Source organism: Canis lupus, chromosome 15 (assembly GCF_003254725.2).
Source record: "Canis lupus dingo isolate Sandy chromosome 15, ASM325472v2, whole genome shotgun sequence".
Lineage (NCBI taxonomy): Eukaryota > Metazoa > Chordata > Mammalia > Carnivora > Canidae > Canis > Canis lupus.
This window is the reverse complement of record NC_064257.1, coordinates 19443575-19464998: the sequence shown is the minus strand read 5'-3', so window position 1 is coordinate 19464998 and position 21424 is coordinate 19443575. Positions and strand designations below refer to the sequence as shown.

The following is a 21424-nucleotide window of genomic DNA, read 5'->3' as shown; positions in this document are numbered from 1 at the left end:
CTCCCTCACTTTTTTTTTTTTTTTTTTTTTTTTGGTCCTTGGGGATTTTATCTTGCTTATTATGTATCCTTTTTTCTTTACTTCTCACATATTGAGAGGTGTTGATGAGCCTTGATTTTGCATTTTAATTAACTTGTTCTTGTGAATTATATAGGTCCTAGGCTATGGTAGAAATATGTGTGTATTTTTTCTTCCTATGGAAATCACTTTTATCCTTTGAAAGATATGTCTAAGCTTTGCTCTTGACACAGCTTAGAATTTTAGAAACCAGATAGATAATGAGATAGAAGTGGAGTTACAGCTTCCCCCTTTCATTGTTGAGTTGGGTTGATTATGGTCGAGGGCCTTAGGAAGATTGGTCATACACTTTGTTTCCACTCCGGTTATTTACTTCTGAAAGACTGAAAGACTGCGTAGATTATAAGATCAGTCAGACAAATGGAACTGTCCGTCAGCTGCTCAAATAGATATTTTTAGATATGTTTCTCCTCTTAATACTAATCATACAGTTGACCACAAATCCTTCATTTGATAGGGGATGAGAAAATAAGAAGCAAGAGCTCCAGAGGAAGCATTTTGCGTTGTAAGACTGAACTGAAATTGAGGTAGAGATCACATTTTTGATTAAACATGGTTTTTTCTCCTTATCATTCTGATCAAAACCTGATCTTGATGATGTTTATATGACAGACCTTATTAATGGAATTAAAACACATAGGCAGAAACACATAGGTGGATATTATACTACTGTTACTTTTTTTTTTTTTTTTTGATAGCGTGTATGGTGTTTTATGTTTCAGGTGTGACATTCTTATCACTTGTTGATTCATTTGAAGTTGACTTTGTTATTCAAGGGTTGCTTATTTTAGTTGTACATGGCTGAAGTACGTCCATTTAGGGTCCTTTGGTTCAAGCAGTAGGAGGCTTTGGCTAACTTAAATAATATACCAGAATGATAAGCTCATCTTCTTGAAATAAAAGTTGAAAAACCGAGTTTTAGAAAGAACAGACACTTTTAAGCGGCTCCAGGGATCTAGAGAGCAGGAAGCAATGGATAGTCTTTGTGGAGCCTTCCTTAAGCTAGATAGTTATCTAATTGTTTTTCCATTCATGTGATCACCCTGCTCATGATTCACATATCTCAAAGAGTCAGATCGGGACTGATTGACTTGGTTTGGGTTATTGCTTATTCTTTGCTAGGAGATAGCATGGTACCAAGCAAGATTGTATATGTTGGTGGAGGGTTGCTTTTTTCAAGGGAAGATCAGGGTACATGTTATTACAGGAAGGGGAAGTAAATGTGTACAAGTTAAAAAAATCCATCAGACTGCTATAGTTTCTAGGGTGACATAATATTTAATCTTATAATGCAGTATTAACATTTCTTGGCTGAACCCAAACCTTTCAGCCTTTATAGATTTGCCATGATCAATTATTAGATGCCCGTGAAGACTGCTTTGTTTTATACTTGTTTTTCCTCTACCTTTTGTTTATACCCTTAAGTGACTGAATGATTTAAACCATGTAGCTTAATTACTTGTGAAGAAGGTTTTTCTTTGATTCCATTATTCATTTAGTGAATTATTTTTTCAGTGCTTGCAATATGCCAGGTACTGTGCAAGAAACTGAGGTTTCAAAAATAAGCAAACAATGCCTTTTCCCTCCAGCCTTAAGAAATAAATGACATACTACATTGTGTAAGTTTAAGGTATACAATGTGATGATTTGATACATGTATATGCTGCAGAATGTTTACTACAATTATGTGTTAAAGGCATCCTTAATCTCACATAATTGCCATTTTGTTGTGTTGTTGTGATAAGAACATTGAAGCTCTGCTGTCATAGCAGCTTTCACATACACAATATGGGAAAGCCGTCAAGTTCCATCCATGTTGCAAATATCAGGATTTCTTTTTTTTAATGGCTGAATAATTTTATTTTATAAATATATTTTTTTCTACACACACATACCACACACACTACAGATACCACATTTTCTAGTCATCTGTTGATGTACATTTAGATTGTTTCCATGTCTTGGCTATTGTGAATAATGCTGTGTGAACATGGGAGCAATGCTACAGTGAACATGGGATATCTCTTCCAAGATAATGATTTTGTTTCCTTCAGGTAAATACCCAGTAATGGAATTGCTGGATCATCTGGTAGTCCTATTTTTTAACTTTCTGAGGAATCTCCATACTGTTTTCAATAGTGGCCGTAATAGTTTATATTCCTGGCAGCAGTGTACAAGGGTTCCCATTTTTTTTTTTAATTTTTTTATTTATTTATGATAGGCATGCAGTGAGAGAGAGAGAGAGGCAGAGACACAGGCAGAGGGAGAAGCAGGCTCCATGCACCGGGAGCCCGATCCCGGGTCTCCAGGATCGCGCCCTGGGCCAAAGGCAGGCGCTAAACCGCTGCGCCACCCAGGGATCCCAAGGGTTCCCATTTCTGCATATCTTCACCAACATTTGATATCTCTCTCTCTCTCTTTTTTAAATAATAGCCATTCTAACAGGTGTGAGATGATGTATCATTGTGGTTTCCATTTCCTCTGTGATTAGTGATGTTGAACACCTTTTAATGTAGTTGTTGGTCATTTGTATGTCTTTTTAGAAAAACGTCTATTCAAGTGCTCCACCCATCTTTAAATCACTTTTTTTTTTTTTTTTGCTATCAAGTTGTATGAGTTCCTTATATATTTTGGCTATTAATCCTTTATCAGACAGCTGATTCACAATACTTTCTCTCATTTTGTAGATTGTCCTTCATATTGTTTCTTTTGTTATGCAGAAGCTTTTTAGTTTCATTTAGTCCAACTTGTTTATTTTTGCTTTTGTTGCTTGTGTTTTTGATACATATCCAAAAATAATACCAAGACTAATGTTGGGGAGCTTTTCCCTTTTGTTTTCTTCTAGGAGTTATTTGGTTTCAGGTGTTAAATGTTTAAGTCCTTTATCCATTAAGTTGAGTGTCTGGTGTACGATAGGGATCCAGTTTCATTCTTTTTTTTCTTTTTAAATATGTATTTATTTATTCATGATAGACAGAGAGAGAGAGGCAGAGACACAGGCAGAGGCAGAAGCAGGCTCCATGCCGGGAGCCGGACGCGGGACTCGATCCCAGGACTCCAGGATCGCGCCCCAGGCCAAAGGGAGGCGCCAAACCGCCGAGCCACCCAGGGATCCCCTCATTCTTTTGACTCCAGTTTTCCCTTCATCATTTACTGAAAGAACTATTCTTTCCCCACTGAGTATTTTTGGCTCTCTTGTCCAATGTTAGTTGACCATATACGTGTGAATTTATTGCTGAGTTCTCTGTTCTGTTCCATTGGTCTGTACCCATTTTTATGCCAGGACCATATTGTTTTGATTACTGTTGCTTTGTAATATAATTTGAAAAGAGGAATTTGGTACCTCCAAACTTTGATCTTCCCTCTGAAGATTGTTTTGACTATTTGGGGTCTTTTGTATTTCCATATAAATTTTGGGATTGTTTTTCTATTTTTGTGAAATGTGCCTTTGAAATAATGGTAGGGATTGCATTGAATCAATGATGATTTTGGATAGTATGGACATATACAACATTGTCTTCTGATCCTTGAACATGAAATGTCTACCTTTTTTGTGTCTTGTTTGATTTCTTTCTTTGGCGTCTTATAGTGTTCAGTATTTAGAGCTTTCACTTCCTTGGTTTATTCCTAAATGGGGTGCGTGGCTGGCTCAGTCAGTAGAGCATATATGACTCTTAACTTTGGGGTCATGAATTCATGCACCACTTTTGACATAGAGCTCACTTGAAAAAAATAAAGCCAATTCTTTAAAAAAAAAAATTATTCTTAAGCATTTGTTCTTTTTGATGCTATTGTAAATGGGATTGCTTTCTTCGTTTCTTTTTCAGATAGTTTATTGAACTATAGAAATCCAGCTGATTTTTGTAGATTGACTTTTCTATCCTGCAATTTTACTGACTTTGTTTATTAAACACTATAGAGTGTTTAGGATTTTCTGTATACAGGATTATGTTATCAGCCGACAAAGACACTTTTTATTTTCCAATTTGGATGCCTTTTATTTCTTTTTCTTGCTCTAGCTGGGACTTCCAATACTATGTCGAATAGAAGTCGTGAGAATGAATACCCTTGTCTTTTTTCTGATCTTGTAAGGAAAGCTTTCAGTCTTTCACTACCGAATATGTTAGCTCTTGGTTTTTCGTATGTGACCTTTATGTTGCGATGTGTACCTTTTATAACCAATTTGTTGAGCTTTTATTTTTTTTCAAGTAATTATGAAAGGATATTCAATTTTGCTAAATGCTTTTTCTGTTGCTATTGAGATGATGATTTTTGTCCTTCATTTTAGTAATGCAACATTTCACATTTATTGTTTTGCATATCCTTGAATACTAGGGAAAAATCCTATTTGATGATTGTGTATGATCTGCTTAATGTACTATTGAATTCTGTTTACTTTGTTGAGGATTAGTTTGTTGAGGATTTTTGTGTTTATAGTCATCAGGATATTAGCGTGTTTTCTTGTAGTATCTTTATCTTTGGTATCAGGATAATTCTAACCACATTAAATGAGTTTGGAAGTGTTCCCTTCTCTTCAGTTTTTTGGAAGAGTTTGAGAAGAATTGGTGTTAATTCTTTAAAAATTGGGTAGAATTTACCCATATAGGCATCTGGTCCTAAGCTTTCCTTTATTGGGGGTGTTTGATTATTGATTCATTCTCCTTGTTATTTGGTCTGCTCAGATTTTTTTATTTCTTTATGATTTGGACTTGGTAGATTGTATGCTTCTAGGAATTGGTCCATTTCTTAAAGGTTGTTCGATTTGTTGATGTATAATTGTTCCTCATAGTCTCTTATGATTTCATCTCTGATCTTTAGCTTCTTCCTTCTGCTAACTTTGGGCTTAGTTCTTGTTTTTTTTTCATTCTTTGAAGGTAAAGTTAGGTTATTTGAGATCTTTCCTTTTTCTTAATTTAAGCATTTATCTCTATAAACTTCTTTTTTGCTGCATCCCATACATTTTGGTATGTTGTATTTACATTTTCATTTATTTCAAGATATTTCTTTGTTTCTCTATTCCTCTTTGACTCTTTGGTTGTTCAGCAATGTGTTGTTTATTCCACATATTTGTGAATTTTCCACTTTTCTTATTATTGATTTCAGTTTCATACTTTTGTGATTAGAAGAGATAGTACCATGATTTCAGTTCTTTAAAATTTGCTAAGACTTGTTTTGTAACCGAACATATAATTTATCCTGGAGAATATACCATGTGCACTTGAGGAAAATGTGAATCCTATTGCTGTTGGGTGGAATGTTCTGTATATGTCTGTTAGGTCCATTTCTTCTGTAGTGTTTCCTTATTGATTTTTTTTTTCTTGGTGATTTATCCATAGTGGGGTTTTGAGGTCCCTTCCTATTGTTGTATTGATAGTGGGGTTTTGAGGTCCCTTCCTATTGTTGTATTGCTCCTTGTTATCTCTTCAGATCTGTTGGTATTTGCTTAATACATTTAGTTTCTTCAGTGGTGGGTGCATATATATTTATAATTGTTATATCCTCATGATGACCCCTTTTTATTATATAATGACCTTTTTTTGTCTCTTGTTACCATTTTTTACTTCAAGTCTATTCTGTCTGGTATGACTATAGCTACCCCTGCTCTCTTTTTGTTTCCATTTGCGTGAAATGTTTTTCCATCCCTTCTCCTTGAGCTTATGTGTTTCCTTGAAGCTGAAATGAGTCTCTTGTAGCAGCATTTAGTTGGGTCATTTTTTATTTTTTTTTATTTTTTTATTTTTATTTTTTAAATTTTTATTTATTTATGATAGAGAGAGAGAGAGAGAGAGAGAGGCAGAGACACAGGCAGAGGGAGAAGCAGGCTCCATGCACTGGGAGCCCGACGTGGGATTCGATCCCGGGTCTCCAGGATCGCGCCCTGGGCCAAAGGCAGGCGCCAAACCGCTGCGCCACCCAGGGATCCCCATTTTTTTTTTTTTTTTAAATCTATTCAGCCATTCTATGCTTTTTCATTGGAGTGTTTGATCTATTTATATTTAAAGTAATTAATGATAGGTAAGGACTTACTATTGTTGTCTTACTGTTTTCTGTCTGTTTTATGGTTTTTTTGCTCCTTTCTTCATCTCTTGTTTTCTTTCTTTTTGAATTGATGATTTTCTGTAGTGGTACACTTTGATTACCTTCTCTTTATTTTGTGTATACTTTAAGTTTTTGATTTTGGTTCCCCTGTTTTTGGTTATTTTGAAATGTCTTATGGATATAACAGTCTATTTTAAGCTGATCACAACTTAACTTTGGTCTCATAAAAGCCAAACAAACAAACTGCTCTTTCATTCCTCTCCTTCACACTTTGTGTCTTTGATGTCACAATTTACATCTTTTTATATTGTATATCAACTTACAAATTATTATAGCTTTGTTTATGTCTTTCAACCTTTCTACTAGAGTTAACACACCACTATATTCCAGTATTAGAGTATTCTGGATTAGACTGTTTACTTGCCTTTACCAATGTGCTATTTGTTTTCGTAAGTTTTCATGTTACTAGTTAGTGTCCTTTAGCTTCAGCTTTAAGAACTCCTTTGAGCATTTCTTGTAAGGCAAGTCTAGTGCTGAAGAACTTCCTCAGCCTTTGTTTGGGAAGGTCTTCATCTTGCTTTCATTTCTGAAGGACAACCGTGCTGGGTAAAACATTCTTGGTTGGCAATTTCTTTCCTTTTAAATATATCACACTGTTCTCTTCTGACCTGCAAGATCTCTGCAGATAAATCCACTGATAAACATGGGGGTTCCCTTATATGTAAGAATTTGTCTTCTCTTGCTCTTTTAAAATTCTCTTTGATTTTAAGCCATTTTTATTAGAATGTGTTTTGGAAAATTGGATTGAAAATGTGGGTGATCTATTAGCTTCATGAACTCTGATGTCCAGATACATCTATCTCCCAAGTTTGAGAAGTTCTCAGCACTATTTCTGTAAATGAACTTTCTACTCTATTCTCTCCTATTTCTCTTTTGTGGACTCCGATAATGTATACCTTGCTTTTCTTAGTGTTGTCTTACAAGACCCATAGATTTCTGCATGCCTTTTTATTTATTTATTTTTCTGACTGGTTAATTTCAAAAGATTTGTTTTCAAGCTCACTGATTATTTCTTTTCCTTGTTGAATTTTTCAGATTACTTATCGTATTCTTCAGTTCCAAAATTTGTTCTTTTGTTTTCTGTCTCTTTGCTGAACTTTTCATCTTCTTGTATTATTTTTCTGGTATTGTTAAATTGTTTTCCTGTGTTCTTTTGTAGCTGTTTGAGCATCTTCAGAATGATTACTTTGAATACTTTTTTTGGCAATTTCTGGATCTCCATTTCTTTAGGGTTAGTTATTTTGGAGGTTTACTATATTCCTTTGAGCTATGTTTTCTTGATATTTTGTGAGCCTTGTAGCTTTGTGTCTGTGCATTTGAAGAATCAGTCACCCCTTTTGACTATTGACTGATTTCAGTAAGGGAAGACATTCATCTACAGGTGGGGCATGCTAGAGTATGTTGTATCCCTGAGTCTAGTGGTACAGGGTACCAATGAAGGGGCATGTGGCAGCACTGGGTCCTCAGTGGCTATTGTGGCTCATTGGTTAAAGCCATTGAGGTCCACAGCTTCAACAAATGTGTATTTTTTTGTCTAGCATTGTGGAGGATCTGCAGCATCTTTGAGGACTGTTGAGGTCTTCAGCACCTCCAGGTTCAGGAGTTAGGGTCCAGGGCAAGCAGTGGTAGTGGCTGGAACTTGTGATGTTCACATACTCCACTGCAAAGACCAGTTACAGGTGCAGCTACTGGCACGTGTGGTTGCAAACACACATGTAATGGTGGGGCTGAGGGCATGTAGACAGCTGCAGGGCCTTGGCTGTAGGTGTGCATTGTTGTACTTGCTGTACCTTGCTATGAGTTGCATGGCAGTGGAGGACAGTGATGAGGTTGGGCCAGCATGTGCAAGTACACAGCTCAAGGGGCTAGCTGCAAGTGCTTCAGTAGTACAGGCCAGTGACAGAAGATAGGGCCTGATCTGGACCCACAAGAAGCTATGATAGCCTTGGCTGTTGGTGTGCTCTTCTTCTCCTCTTTGGTTGCAGTCTTTCCCAAAATGTGCATGTATATGCATGTGACGATGGAAGCTGGTACCAGACGTCAGGTCAGTGGCATGCAAGTACACAACTGGATGGGCTCAGCTGAGCATATGCATATCAGTGGAGGTCAGCTATGAGATTCTAGGCTGGTATTTTGAACTCAGCAGCCACAGATGCCTGGACTGGCTGCTGGGGTAATTCCCAGACTCAAGGGGGCAGGTGAGAGGAAGGAATATATGTGGGAGACTCAGGCAGCTGGTGTCTGTGAACTCAAATACCTGTTGGGCAAAAAGCTAGTGAAATATGGAGATGTCTGTGCTGGCTTTGGTCTGGTTTGGTCTTTTCTTGTCTTTTATTTTTTTTAAATAGGCTCCACACCCAGTTTAAAGCCCAGTGCGGGGCTTGACCTCATGACCCTGAGATCAGACTTGAGCTGACATAAAAAATTGGACGCCTAACTGACGAGCCATCCAGGTGCCTTGGCTGTTGTTTTTATCAATGGATAAAGTTTCCAGTGCCCTCTGCAGAGCAGGTTACTGGGAACTGTCATTGTTCCCACTATATGGCTGCTAATGGTAGCCCTTGTTTTTCTTCCATGTTCCTAGCCATGCCTATATGTTTCAGCTTCGCCAGTCTCTACTTGGGGTGAAATGAAAGTAGGTCCCTTGTGCAGTGCCTAGAAAGACTGGGAAAGCTGATAGTTGACTTTGCTCTCCCTTTTCTGGCAAGAGGAACTCTTTCTATCTAGGGAATTCCCTCTTGGTACTGAGCAATGCTGGCCTAGGGGAATGGATGATGCAGGCAAAATGAAACTGTTTTCCTTCCTTTTTTTTCCTCCATTTTTCCCCTGAGTAGCTGAAATTTTTTTAATGAATTCAAGATCTCTATCTTAAAGCTATTTTTTGTTCATGGATGGCTAGATAATACAAGGTGAAACGTTAACAGGGTATTGTATTGGATAGTAGTAAAGTAGACAGTGATGAACAAACTTTAGAAGACAATTCTCTATTGATGTTTTCTGTTTCTGCATATCTTGCAAGTAAAGCACTAACTGTGCTTTGTTCTGGACTATCTTTTCAAGGATGATTTTGAATTGTATAGTCTTCATAGACAGAGATAGTGTTTTCCTTCCAAGGAAACGGCAGGCATATTTGTTCCCATCATAAAAAATATGGATTTCTGGAATGCCTGGGTGGCTCAGTGTTTGAGTGTCTTCCTTTGGTTCAGAGCGTGATCCTGGAGTCCTAGGATTGAGTCCCACATTGGGCTCCCTGCATGGAGCCTGCTTCTCCCTCTGCCTGTGTCTCTGCCTCTCTCTCTCTCTCTCTCTCTCTCTGTGTGTCTCATGAATAAATAAATAAAATCTTTAAAAAATTTAGGATTTCCTAAGCGCAGAGTGCTCCTGTATTGTAACCCACTCTTTCTAATAGGCATCTATTGGACCTATGCACATGGCTTTCTTGGGACTTGGAATGGCTAAGATAACTAGATAACTAGAAAAGGTGGGAAAGGTAATTGTAAACATTTGAGAGAATTCTCTAAATTGATAGTTGTACATGTATTTTTAAGTTTTACTTCATTTATAGAACTAACACTAGAGATCTCATGATGTATCATAGCTGTGGCTTAAATAAGAATGGTCCTCAACTATAATATGCACATCTGTGCTCAATGAAAATGCCTTTCCATTCAAAGGCTGGAGGGGTGTGATTGTGTGTGGGTGTATTTCAGTAGTAATAAAATATTTAAGATGTATAAATATTGCTTTGAATACTCACTTGAACTGATTTTTTAAAAATGTAGGTTAAAAAGGCTTTCACGAAATTTGAAAAAAAACTTAGAAAACTGTACTATTTAAAAAAATTTTTTAAAGATTTTTATTTATTCATTCATAGAGACACACACACACACAGAGGCAGAGACACAGGCAGAGGAAGAAGCAGGCTCCATTCAGGGAGCCCAACGCCGGACTTGATCCCAGGTCTCTGGGATCATGCCCTGGACTGATGGTGGCGCTAAACCATTGAGCCACCCAGGCTGCCCCTGTACTATGTTTTATTGGTTTGTTGCAGTTCTTGTAAGTTGCATAGCAGTGATTATGTCAGCGATATTTAGACAAGTGGTAAAACCACTGGCTGTCATGTTGTAGAATATTAAGAGTTGTCAGGAGTCTTAGTAATGGCCATTTTAACTTCACAGTCTTCCTTATGAGGGAACTGAGTTCCAGAGATAGAAGTAAAGTAGTTTGTCTAAAGGTCCGCAGCTAGTTCTTAATAGAAATGTGGACTTGAAGTTTACTAATATTCTTTTTGTCTTACCATGCTACATTGGGCAGGGAAAGTGAATGCCCTGAGAATGGACAAAGAGATCAAAAGTCTGTGTCAAGGTCTTAGGATTTTTGGTATGGTGATGTGAGAGGACTTTAACTGGTACATTGATGAGCATATTAACTTTTTAGAGTTATATATATTATGTGTATTAGAAAAAAATGGAACTTGTGACTCAAATCGGTAAATTTATGGATTTTTTAATAAGGTTAATTAAATTTAAAACAAATATGGGTAAAAAAAAATTAACTGGATGCTGGTAGTACTGGCAAAAGTTATGAAGTTGGTATACCAATAACTATTGAGAAACCCTGATAGGGGCACCTAGAGGGTTCAATGGGCTAAGTTTCTGCCTTAGGCTCTGGTAAGGATCCCAGGGTCCTGGGATGGAGCCTTTCACCAGGCTCCCTGTTCAGTGGGGGTCTACTTATCTCTCCCTCTGCCTTCAGCTCCCTCTGTGTTCTCTCTGTCTCTCTCAAATAAAGATACAAAATCTTTTAAAAAAAAGAAAGATTAAATGACATGTGTTAAAGATGTTAGCCTTGTTTAGTAGTTGCTCCTTCCTTTTCTCTGTGACTGAATTAGCAATTTATGCCCAAAGTAGAGAAAAATTATTATAAAAATTACTTTTTCTAGAAACTTTTAATGTAGACAGTGAGGCACTGATTTCCCAAACAATGACTAGAGTACTGATAACAAAAGGAACAAAAGAGGGAACAGAGTCTTCTTTAAACTTTGCATTTGACTTGTAATTATGTTTAAATTTGGATGCCCGCCTAGCTTTAGTGAAATGTGGAGAAAGGAGTCTTTAGGATTATGACACATTGTATTCTTTTACAAAAATTTTATTAGACTTTTTTGATCAGAGAAGTAACAAACTGTTTAAAAATTTTTTTAAATGGCAGAAAAAGTGCCTTTTTTCTCAAGCCTGCTCCCTAGGGCCAACTGTCATTAAGTTTGTATTTAATTACCATTTTGACTTTAAGAAATAAACTTTAAAAAAAGATATTTATCAGAGAGAGAGAGAGCACAAGCACAGAGAGCGGCAGAGAGAGAGGGAGAAGCTGACTCCCCCCTGAGCATGGAGCCCAATGTAGGGCTCCATCCCAGGACCCTGAGATTATGACCTTGAGCTGAAGGCAAATGCTTAACTAACTGAGCCACCCAGGTGCCCCAGAAATAAACTTTTTAATTCGTAGATTATCATTTTGATGAGGGAGCAGAAGGCAAGTTGAGGACAAAGCACAAGCTGACACCTCACAGCCTCCCCTCCATCCCACTCCTGGGTGGGATGTGTGTGACATTCCTCCAGGAAACATCCAACTATCTTAATGTTAATGCTCTGCTAGAGGGAAAAACAGCCTTAGCTTGATAATTGCTGAGCCTCCAGTATCCTGTCTTCTTTAGCAAATCACAGTCCTTTTGGACACCTCCCTTTTTCCTTACCTCCCCCAACTCCCAAGTATATAATCAGCCACTCCTCACAACCCTAGTGCAGCAGCTCTTCCTGCCCACAGATCCTATCCCTGTGCTTTAGTAAAACCACCCTTTTTGTACCTAAGACATCTCAAGAATTCTTCTGTGACCAGTTTGCTCTTGAACCCCAACATTTCACATCAATTACATTTTGTAAAGACTGAATTAACATACAAAAGGCAAAGAAGATACAGTAAAAAAGTCGAATCATAACATGACTAATTTAATAGAGGTAGCAGGAAGCAGAAAAGAAAGAAAATTAAGGATAATGCCCTAAATTCCTTACCTTTGATAATAGGAAGCTGAGAGAGACATTGCTAATAGGTCAAGAAACAAGTTTTTGATATTTTCTTGAAGCCAAAGACTACAACTAAACATATATAACCAAAAAATCCTGGAGGGAGAGGGTGATTGGTTAGAGGCTTAAGGTATAAGCACAGTAATTTCCCCCATTTTTCAGGAGTGAAAATCAAAAGATGTTTAAATTGATGTAGTTTTGGAATGTTAGGTCTGGAGCTGATGGCCAATTGAGTTCTTGAGACACTTTTGGTGCAAAAAGGTGATTTTATTAAAGCATGGAGATAGGTCCTTTGGCAGAAAGAGCTGCTGCACCGGGGTTGTAAGGAATGGCTGATTATAAACTTTCAAGTTGGGGGCAGCCCCGGTGGCGCAGCAGTTTAGCGCCGCCTGCAGCCCAGGGCGTGATCCTGGAGACCCTGGATCAAGTCCCACGTCAGGCTCTCTGTATGATGCCTGCTTCTCCCTCTGCCTGTGTCTCTGCCTCTCTCTCTCTCTGTCTCAATGAATAAATAAATAAAATATTAAAAAAATAAATAAATAAACTTTCAAGTTGGAAGAAGGTTAGGGATAGTGTAAGTTTAAGAAATTTGGAAGCAAGGTTTTCGGTACCTTGAGAGGCTAGCTGTTTGTTAGGAAAAGGCCATTTACTACTGGTTAGTAAAACCTTCCTCATGAGACCCTTCAGATGATATCAGTGGGCCATGTTTAGAGGATTGTTAACTATATCTTGGGGTGGGGGTGGAGGGCAGCTCATAAAGATAAAGGAAGTTTTCAAAGGGATTTTTTTATAGGATTCTGAACATTAACCTGGGCTAATGTCAAGCTAAGGTTGCCTTTTGCCTCTGGTAAGATGTTAACATTGAAGCCCTTAAGCTTCTTGAGGAAGGTCATTCTGCCTGTCTCAAGGACTTGTCTGTAAGCTGTAATTTGTAAGGAAGTTTAGTATTTTTCTTTTGCCTTTGTTCTCCATATCAGTAATTAAATGGGGGTAATTTTGCAAATTGAAAAGCAATAATTGAGACTCATTCATTCTATAAATATTGATCCTCTAATATTGAAGTACCCCAGGGATCTGAACTTGGTCCTTTTTTCTGTCTGCACAAATAACTCAGGAACTCTCATCCAGTCTCATAGTTTTAAATTTTTAAATATGAGAGAGTGGAGGTGCGGGACAGAGTAAAAGTAATAAGCTTTACTGTGGGATCAAACTTAAGTTATCAACTTAAAATAGACTGCTATAGTTAGCAGTTGTTATATGTAAGCTTCATGACAACCACATAATAAAAACCTATAGTAAATGCACAAAAGATGAAGAGAAAGGAATATAATCATACCATTGGAGAACGTCACCAAACCACAAAGGAAGAGAGTAAGAGAAGAAGAGAGGAATGGAGAGGAATTATGAAAATAGCCAGAAAGCAATGAACAAAATGGCAGTAAGCACATACTTATTGATAATTATTTTTAAAAATTACTATTTTAAATCTGATTGGACTGAATAGATAAAACATCAATAACAACAACAACGAAAAACAAGACCCATCTGCCAAAAGAGCCTCACTTGAGATGTTAGGACACACAAAGTTTGAAAGGGGAGGGATGGAAAGATATTTCATACAAATGGAAACTAAGAGAAAGCTGGAGTAGCTATACTTATGTCAAACAAAATAGACTTTAAAACAAAAACTGTAATAAGATAAAGATGGGCATCATATAATGATAATGAGATCAATCCAACAGGAGGATGTAACATTTGTAAATATTTATACACCAACATCAGAACATTTAAATATATAAAGCAAGTATTAACAAGACCTGAAGAAGACAGCAATACAATAATAATAAGGGACATTAATACCCCGATATAATGGATAGATGGTCCAGACAGAAAAGCAACAGGAAAACACCACCCTTAAATAACGTGTCAGACCAGATGGAATTAATAGACATAATCAGAACATTCCATCCCAAACCAACAGAATGCACAGTCTTCTCAAGGACACATGGAACATTCTCCAGAGTAGATCATATATGTTAAGCTACAAAACAAGTCTTAATTTAAGAGTATTGAAATCATATCAAGCATTACTTTTACTATAGTGGTTAGAAACTAGAATTACACGAGGAAAACTGGAAAATTTACAAATTTGTGGAGATTAGATAACATGCAACCGTATGAGTCAAGAAATCAAAAGAGAAAAAAAATACCTCAAGACAAAAATGGAAATCTATCAATTTGTGGGATACTTCAAAAGCCATCCTAAGAGAGAAGTTCATAGTGATAAATGCCTATCTCAAGAAACAAGAAAAGTCTCAAACAACCTAACTTTACACCTTGAGGTAATATAAAAAGAACAAACTAACCCCAAAGTTAGTAGAAGGAAGGAAATAGCAAAGATTAGAGCAGAAATAATGAAATGGAGACTAAAAAGACAGTAGAAAAGATCAATGAAACTAAGAGCTGGTTCTTTGGAAAGATAAACAAAATTGGCAAACCTTTACCTAAACTTACTAAAGAGAAAAAGGACTCAAAATCAGAAATCAAAAAGGAGATACTACAACTGATACCACAGAAATACAAAGGATCATAAGAGACTACCATGAACAATTATAATCATATGCCAACAAATTGGACAATCTAGAAGAAATGGACAAATTCCTAGAAATATATAAGCTATCCAGACTAAATCATGATGAATAGAACATCCAAACATCAATTACTAGTAAAGAGATCGAATCAGCAGTAAAAACTTCCTACAAGCAAGAGTCCAAGATTATATGGCTTCACTTGTATATTCTACCAAACATTTAAAGAAGAATTAATATCAGTCCTTCTCAAACTCTTCCAAAACATAACAGAGGAGAAAACTCCTCTTAATTCCTTTTGCAAGGCCAGCATTACCCTGATACCAAACTAGGCAAGGATTCCACAAGAAAAGAAAATTACAGGCCAGTATCCCTGAGGAACATAGATGTAAAAATCTTGAAAAAAATATTAGCAAAACTGAATTAAACAATGCATCAAAAGGATCATACACTATGATCAAGTGGGTTTATTTCAGCACTGCAAGGATGGTTCAGCATCCACAAATTAGTCATTGTGGTATGCCATATTAATAAACTACAGTATAGCTCCTCCGACAGCGCGGGGCATACTCCCGGGAGGAGCTCAGTCCCCCCGGGCCTACCCTGGGCGCCCGCGCTAGGGGCTTGAAATACCGGGGACGAGGACAGTGGTGGAGGCGACGGCGCAGAGAGGGGAGTGCTGTCAGTTGCGGTGAAAGCGTGACGACTGCTCTCCTTTTCCGAAATGGTTAAAGCCCAAGTTCACATGGTAACAGCTCAGAAATTCATGAGGACGTGTTAACATAAGTGACACCTTAACGAGTACTAAAAAATAACGAGTGAGGGATGACTTGAACGTCTGCCTTCCGCTCAGGTACTGATCCGGAGTCCTGGAGTTCCTCGCGGGGAGCCTTTCTTCCTCTGCCAGTGTCTCTGGCTCTGTCTCCGTGCCTCTCATAATAAAGCCTTTCAAAATAAAAAATAAATAAACTACAGTATAAAAAAATTTCCATAGATGCAGAAAAGGCATTTGACAAAGTTCAACATCCTTTCATCTCAACAATGTAGATATAGAGGGAATGTGCCTCAGTATAACAAAAGCCATATATGAGAAGTCCACAGCTAACATCATATTCAGTGGTGAAAAGCTGAAAACTTTCCCCCTACGGTCAGGAACAATGCTTGCTCTTGACCTTTTATTCAATATAGCATAGGAAATGAACCCTTAAAATGGAATGGATAGGATGAAAAAAATTGGTAAAATACTTTTGGAGTTGAAGCTTCCTATGGGTGTTTTATTTTTAGTATTGTCAATTTCTAGGATAATGTCTGTCAATTTTCAAATATGAATTTTAGTGTGCATCTTATAGACATAAATAATTTTTGTATCTGTTTTGGATTATTATTCATATAGGCAATTGAGGTGACAATTCATTGCAATAAATGTTTACTAAGTATGTACAGTGAACTAGCACTGGGTAGATAAATGAGTAGAATGCAGTCTTTGTCCCTGAAGAGTAGATCATGAGAACAAATAATTACAATGCATTGTAATACGTATAGTGAAGAAGTATACCTAAGGTTTATAAATTGAAAGTCCACTTAGCTTAGGCTAATTGTGTATTGGTTATATCAAAGAAACCAAATAATAGCCCTCCAAAGCCCAATTAAAAAGTATTAATATCAGCATTTATACTTCAGTGCAGCCTTTTATACTTGCTAAAACAAGAAAATGTTTTTGGAACTTCAAGAAATGATCATAATTCTGCTGTCTTACTGATTTTGGTTTTGTTGGCGCTTTTAAGGAAGGATTATTAAAGAGGTTATTAGAGACTTTTGAATATATAAAGTTATTATATGAATTCAGCTTGGAGATTTTGTTAGTTGAAATTCAGAAGAAAAAAATTTGTAATAAAGACATGCTTCTAAGACTTTTTGAAATAAAAAGAGCTATAAAAGTGATACATACTCATTGTAAAAATGGGGAAACAGAAAAACAGTATTTTATATATAGTGTTCTGTAATTTGCCTTTTTCACCTAATGTGACCTTCTTTCTAGTTTATATATAAAGAAAATACATAATGAGTCTGTAAAAACCTGCCTAATTTTTAGAAATTCCTGCACAATATTCTATTGTATGTCTATAGTATAATATAAACAAACTCCTAATAATTGACATTAAGGTTGTTCCAGTTTTTTTATATCTTTACTTTGTTGAATATGTTTATTTATCTTTGTGTATTTGTATAAACACATATGGCATAATTATTAGCCTTGCAATTACTGGATTAAAGTGTGCATATTTTAAATTGCCCTTCCAAAAATTGTTATGATCTATATTCCTCTCACAAAAGTGTATGAGAATGCCTGTTTTCCTTCATTCTTGCCAGTTAGCAATATTAGCACACTTTTTAGTTTTTGCCAATGTGATCATGAAAAAAAGAACATTTTATTTCCTTAATTGTAAATAGATTTAAACATCTTTTTAAACTTTGAACAATCTCATCATATCTGTAACTTGTTCTTGCTATTCTTCAGTTGGTATATAGATATATTTTTTCTTCTTTCGTTTTTCTCTGAACCTGAAAGCATTCTTTAAAGCACATGTCAAAATTTGTTTTCTCCATTATTGGATTTCCCAAAAACCTCAGCCTAGGATGATTTCTCCTTCCCAGTAGGCTTACTGCTTTATTTTCCATTTATCACAGTTTTATACTAATCCTAATACGTATGATTTTTTTTCTTCTTCTAGGATTTCCAAATTTACAGGATGGCTGGACATTAATGGAAAGAGAAGCATAAACTTACCTTCTTTCACTATGGATGCAGGTTTGGCAGATGGAGAACCCGATCAAACTTCGGTAAGTGGTTCAAATACAGTGTAATAAGGAACTATCATCTACAGCTGTGAAGTGTTTGATTTTATTCAAATACTTCATTCATTTTATTCAAAAAATGTATTTAAAACAAACTTTAAAAAAGACATTAAAAATAATTATTTATCGCCTCTCCTGATATGAAAAAAACAGATAAATTTAACACTTGTTGAAACAGAACCCAGTCAGTTTTCTGATAGTTCCTTCCTGTCTTCCCCCTCTGCTTACTTGTATTAACTTGATCCCAACCCTTGGGGTAGTAAATTCTTTGGGAATGCAGAAGCCAACTTTTCTATGTTTCATATTGCTATGGAATTATATTGAGTTGTTTGTAAATTTTAACTTCGTAAAAGTCTTCTTCATTTAGACTGAAATGTAGGAGTAGTCTAACGACTGATAGCAAAATGCAATTTTGTTTGCTTGTGTTAACTTATTCCAGCCTTTTCTGAATTTCTGGCTCAAGCTTGTTTAAGTTTCTTAAAGGGTCAAAAAAAGTTAAACTTTAAAATAACTTGTTAATAGAAAACAAAATGGGCATAGAAGTAATTTGGCTTAAGAAGGTTATTGTCACAACGATTATAAAAGGAAAACTGATGGTAGGTTATTTTATTTTCACTATGATTTCAGCAAAAAATTAAAATTAAAGCTTTGTCTTAGAACATGTTTACTTTGCCTTAAATATCTTATTTAAAGTTAATAGATTTTCTTAACTCTTTTACCTGAAATAGTTTTAATTTCTTATTGATAATAAAGAAAATGCCTGTGATAACAACAATTGCTATTCTCTAAGTGTATACTTTGTCAGACTGTCCTCACAACAGCCACTAAAGGTAGATATTTGTTTATTCTCACTTTTATAGAAAGAGAGAAGGGCTCTGAACTGGAGGTTAATTATCTTCTCTAAGACTTCACAGCTTAAGGGGTGTCTCAGTACTTTGCCACTAATGTGTTGACTCTGTGCCTGTCTTTCTGAATAGAATTGCTTAAAATTTGCTGTTACCTTTTAAACTTGTACCCTAAATAGTAAATTTAAGACTTTGTGTGAGAGAGAGAGAGAGAGAGAGAGAGATCGCAAGCAGGAGTAGGGAGGAGCAAAGGGAGCCGGAGAAGCAGACTCCCCGCTGAGCAGGGGCCCACCCCCACCCCCCATCCCAATGCAGGCTTGATCCCCGACTCCAGGATCATGACCTTGAGCCAAGGCAGACACTTAACCGACTGAGCTACCCAGGCACCCCAATGGTATTAAATTCTATACCAGAATACCTGTGCTATATTAATAACGTTTTATTCCCTTTTTTATTCCAAATCCTGTTGATATAGAGATTGGAACAAGATATTTAAAAAGCAGTGAGAACAGTTTTCTTTTTCTTGTTCATTAATTTTCTTTTGTGAAATATTGTAACTTATTTTAGAGAGAATAATACCAGTAATTCCAGTTGAACTACTGAAATATTCTATATTTGAAACTAATCTTGAGATCTACTTTTGAGTTACTTATTTATAAAATATCACCTTTGAACTGCACAGTCTAAGCTAGTTACTATTTAGGTCTAGAAGTGGGTAAGAACATGGGCTTTGTAGACCTTCAGCTACATGTTACAGTCTAAGCTCTGTTGCTTGGTTGTATGATCTGGGTAATTAATTAAATTCTCCAGGTTTTCAGTTTCCTCATCTATTATATAAAGATAATAGTAGTATCTATCTTCCACAATTGTTTTGAGTTTTGAGATCATATATCTGTAAAGTACCTATTACAAAGCCACAGACTTTATAAATAGCCAATAAATAAAAGCTGGTATTCTTATTGTTGATATAACTAGCTGTATTAAGTCTTCTCTCCAAAAAAAATAATTAGAAGGCAGGAGACGTAATAAAATACATTGAAAAAAGCTGTAGGCTACTCAGTAATGTGGGTGTTATACTTTCCCAGAATCTCAGTTTTTCTTCGTAGAATATTGAGGCATTCTGCTTCGATAAAAAAATATATGGGTAAGATTATTCATTCTACTTGATAGAGACAGTATGATCTAGAGAAACCAGAAATTTCTTTGAAAATATGAAGCGGTATGTCAGTATGAGTTGGTAGTGTTTTAAAAAATAATAAAATGCACTAGTTTTTAAAATATTATTAAACTTTTTTTTGAATGTAGCCTTGGGGTACAAATTACTGTGCTTGGTGAAAGGGATGCCAAGAGGTAATACAAAATAGTCTGTCTGAATTAGGTTTATTTTGGAGAAACTAGCTAGATGGATAGCTAAGGCAGTAACAGATTTACTGAGTGTTTTTTTTTTTTAAGATTTTATTTATTTATTCATGAGAGACAGACAGAGATAGAGAGAGAGAGAGAAAGCTCTATGTATGGAGCCTGACATGGAACTCGATCCCGAGTCTCCAGGATCAGGCCCTGAGCTGAAGGCAGGTGCTAAACCGCTGAGCCACCCGGGCTGCCTGATTTACTGAGAGTTAAATGATGGACATAAACAAGGCATAGTTTACAAGCTGTGAAAAGTGGGTGGTTGTTATACACTGGGGGTAGTTAGAAAAGTTTTCTTAAAGAGAATGTAAACTTTGACTAGCACAGGTAAATGGTGAACATAGGATTGAAAATGAGCAAGGAGAGCATTCTAGGAAGGGAGAATAAAAAGAGGCAAAGCTAAATGGGAGAATTAATTGCTTATGGGGTTTTTTTTCTAAGGGACAAATGAATTAGAAAGATTAAGGTATATTGCAAAGTAGTGTTATTTACAGGAATAATAATTTATGAGTCAGAGAGAGACCAAAATTGTAGAAAGTTTTGAGTACCAGACCCAGGATTTTAAACTTGATTGTGTAAGTCATGGTATGTCATTGAGTATTTTATGTAGATAGATGAATCTGGAAGCAAGATATAAAATGATTAGGAAGAGTAAAAGATATTAAGAGAGTATTATAGTGGTCTGGATGTAAGGTTGTGAAAGCTTGGACTCAGTATGACTATTAGTGTCCATTGATTTAATATTCTTCTGGAACGCCTGGGTGGCTCAGTGGTTGAGAGACTGCTTTTGGCTCAGGGTGTGATCCCGCAGTCCCAGGATCGAGTCCTTCTTTGGGCTCTCTGCATGGAGCTTGCTTCTCCCTCTTCCTGTGTCTCTGCCTCTCTCTCTCACTCTCTGTCTCTCATGAATAAATAAATAAATTCTTTAAAAAAAATAATATTCTTTTTCCATAGAGGATTACTTTTTCTATTCCTCTTTTAAGTAGGCTCCACACCCAATGTGGAGCCCAACCTGGGGCTTGAAGTCATGACCCTGAGATCAAGACCTAAGCTGAAATCAAAAGTCAGACATTTAACTTGACAAAGCCACCCACACAACCCTACTTTCTCGATTTTTAAAAAATTCTTTGACTCATTCGTCATTCTACTTGTGTATAGTTCAATTTTTGTGGTAGTTTTGTCTTAAGCAGTAAATACTGAAAAATATGGATTGAATCTCTGTACCTGGAACTAATCTATTTTAGGACACAAATATATATTTAATATGTGTCTTTTGATATTTTGTAAAAGTCCAGAACTTAGATTTAGAAATTAACCACTAAGAAAAGCTTGAGTTAAATTTTTATTAATAGATTGAGGTAGACTATATGAAATATTTTTTTAGATTAAAAAAGTTGAATGTTTTTTACCTTAAGGAAAGTCATTATATCTTTTGAATATCTTATATATTATTTCTGTTGCCAGAAGA

At 36.2% G+C, this 21424-nt stretch overlaps 1 protein-coding gene across 9 annotated transcripts in view; it reads left to right on the top strand.

Moving 5' to 3' along the window:
• The window catches only part of OSBPL8 (oxysterol binding protein like 8), a 147251-nt gene that overhangs the window by 23484 nt on the left and 102343 nt on the right, over positions 1–21424 (top strand). For 5 of the 9 annotated variants that reach the window (XM_049094021.1, XM_025439318.3, XM_025439320.3 and 2 more), the window contains one exon: positions 17578–17686. In XM_049094021.1, the coding sequence (XP_048949978.1) occupies positions 17645–17686 (42 nt within the window). In that variant the 5' untranslated portion in view covers positions 17578–17644. Of the gene's footprint in view, positions 1–17577; positions 17687–21424 lie in introns of those variants that run through there. The other 4 variants (XM_025439326.3, XM_035699492.2, XM_025439323.3 and 1 more) reach the window with 3 other exon arrangements.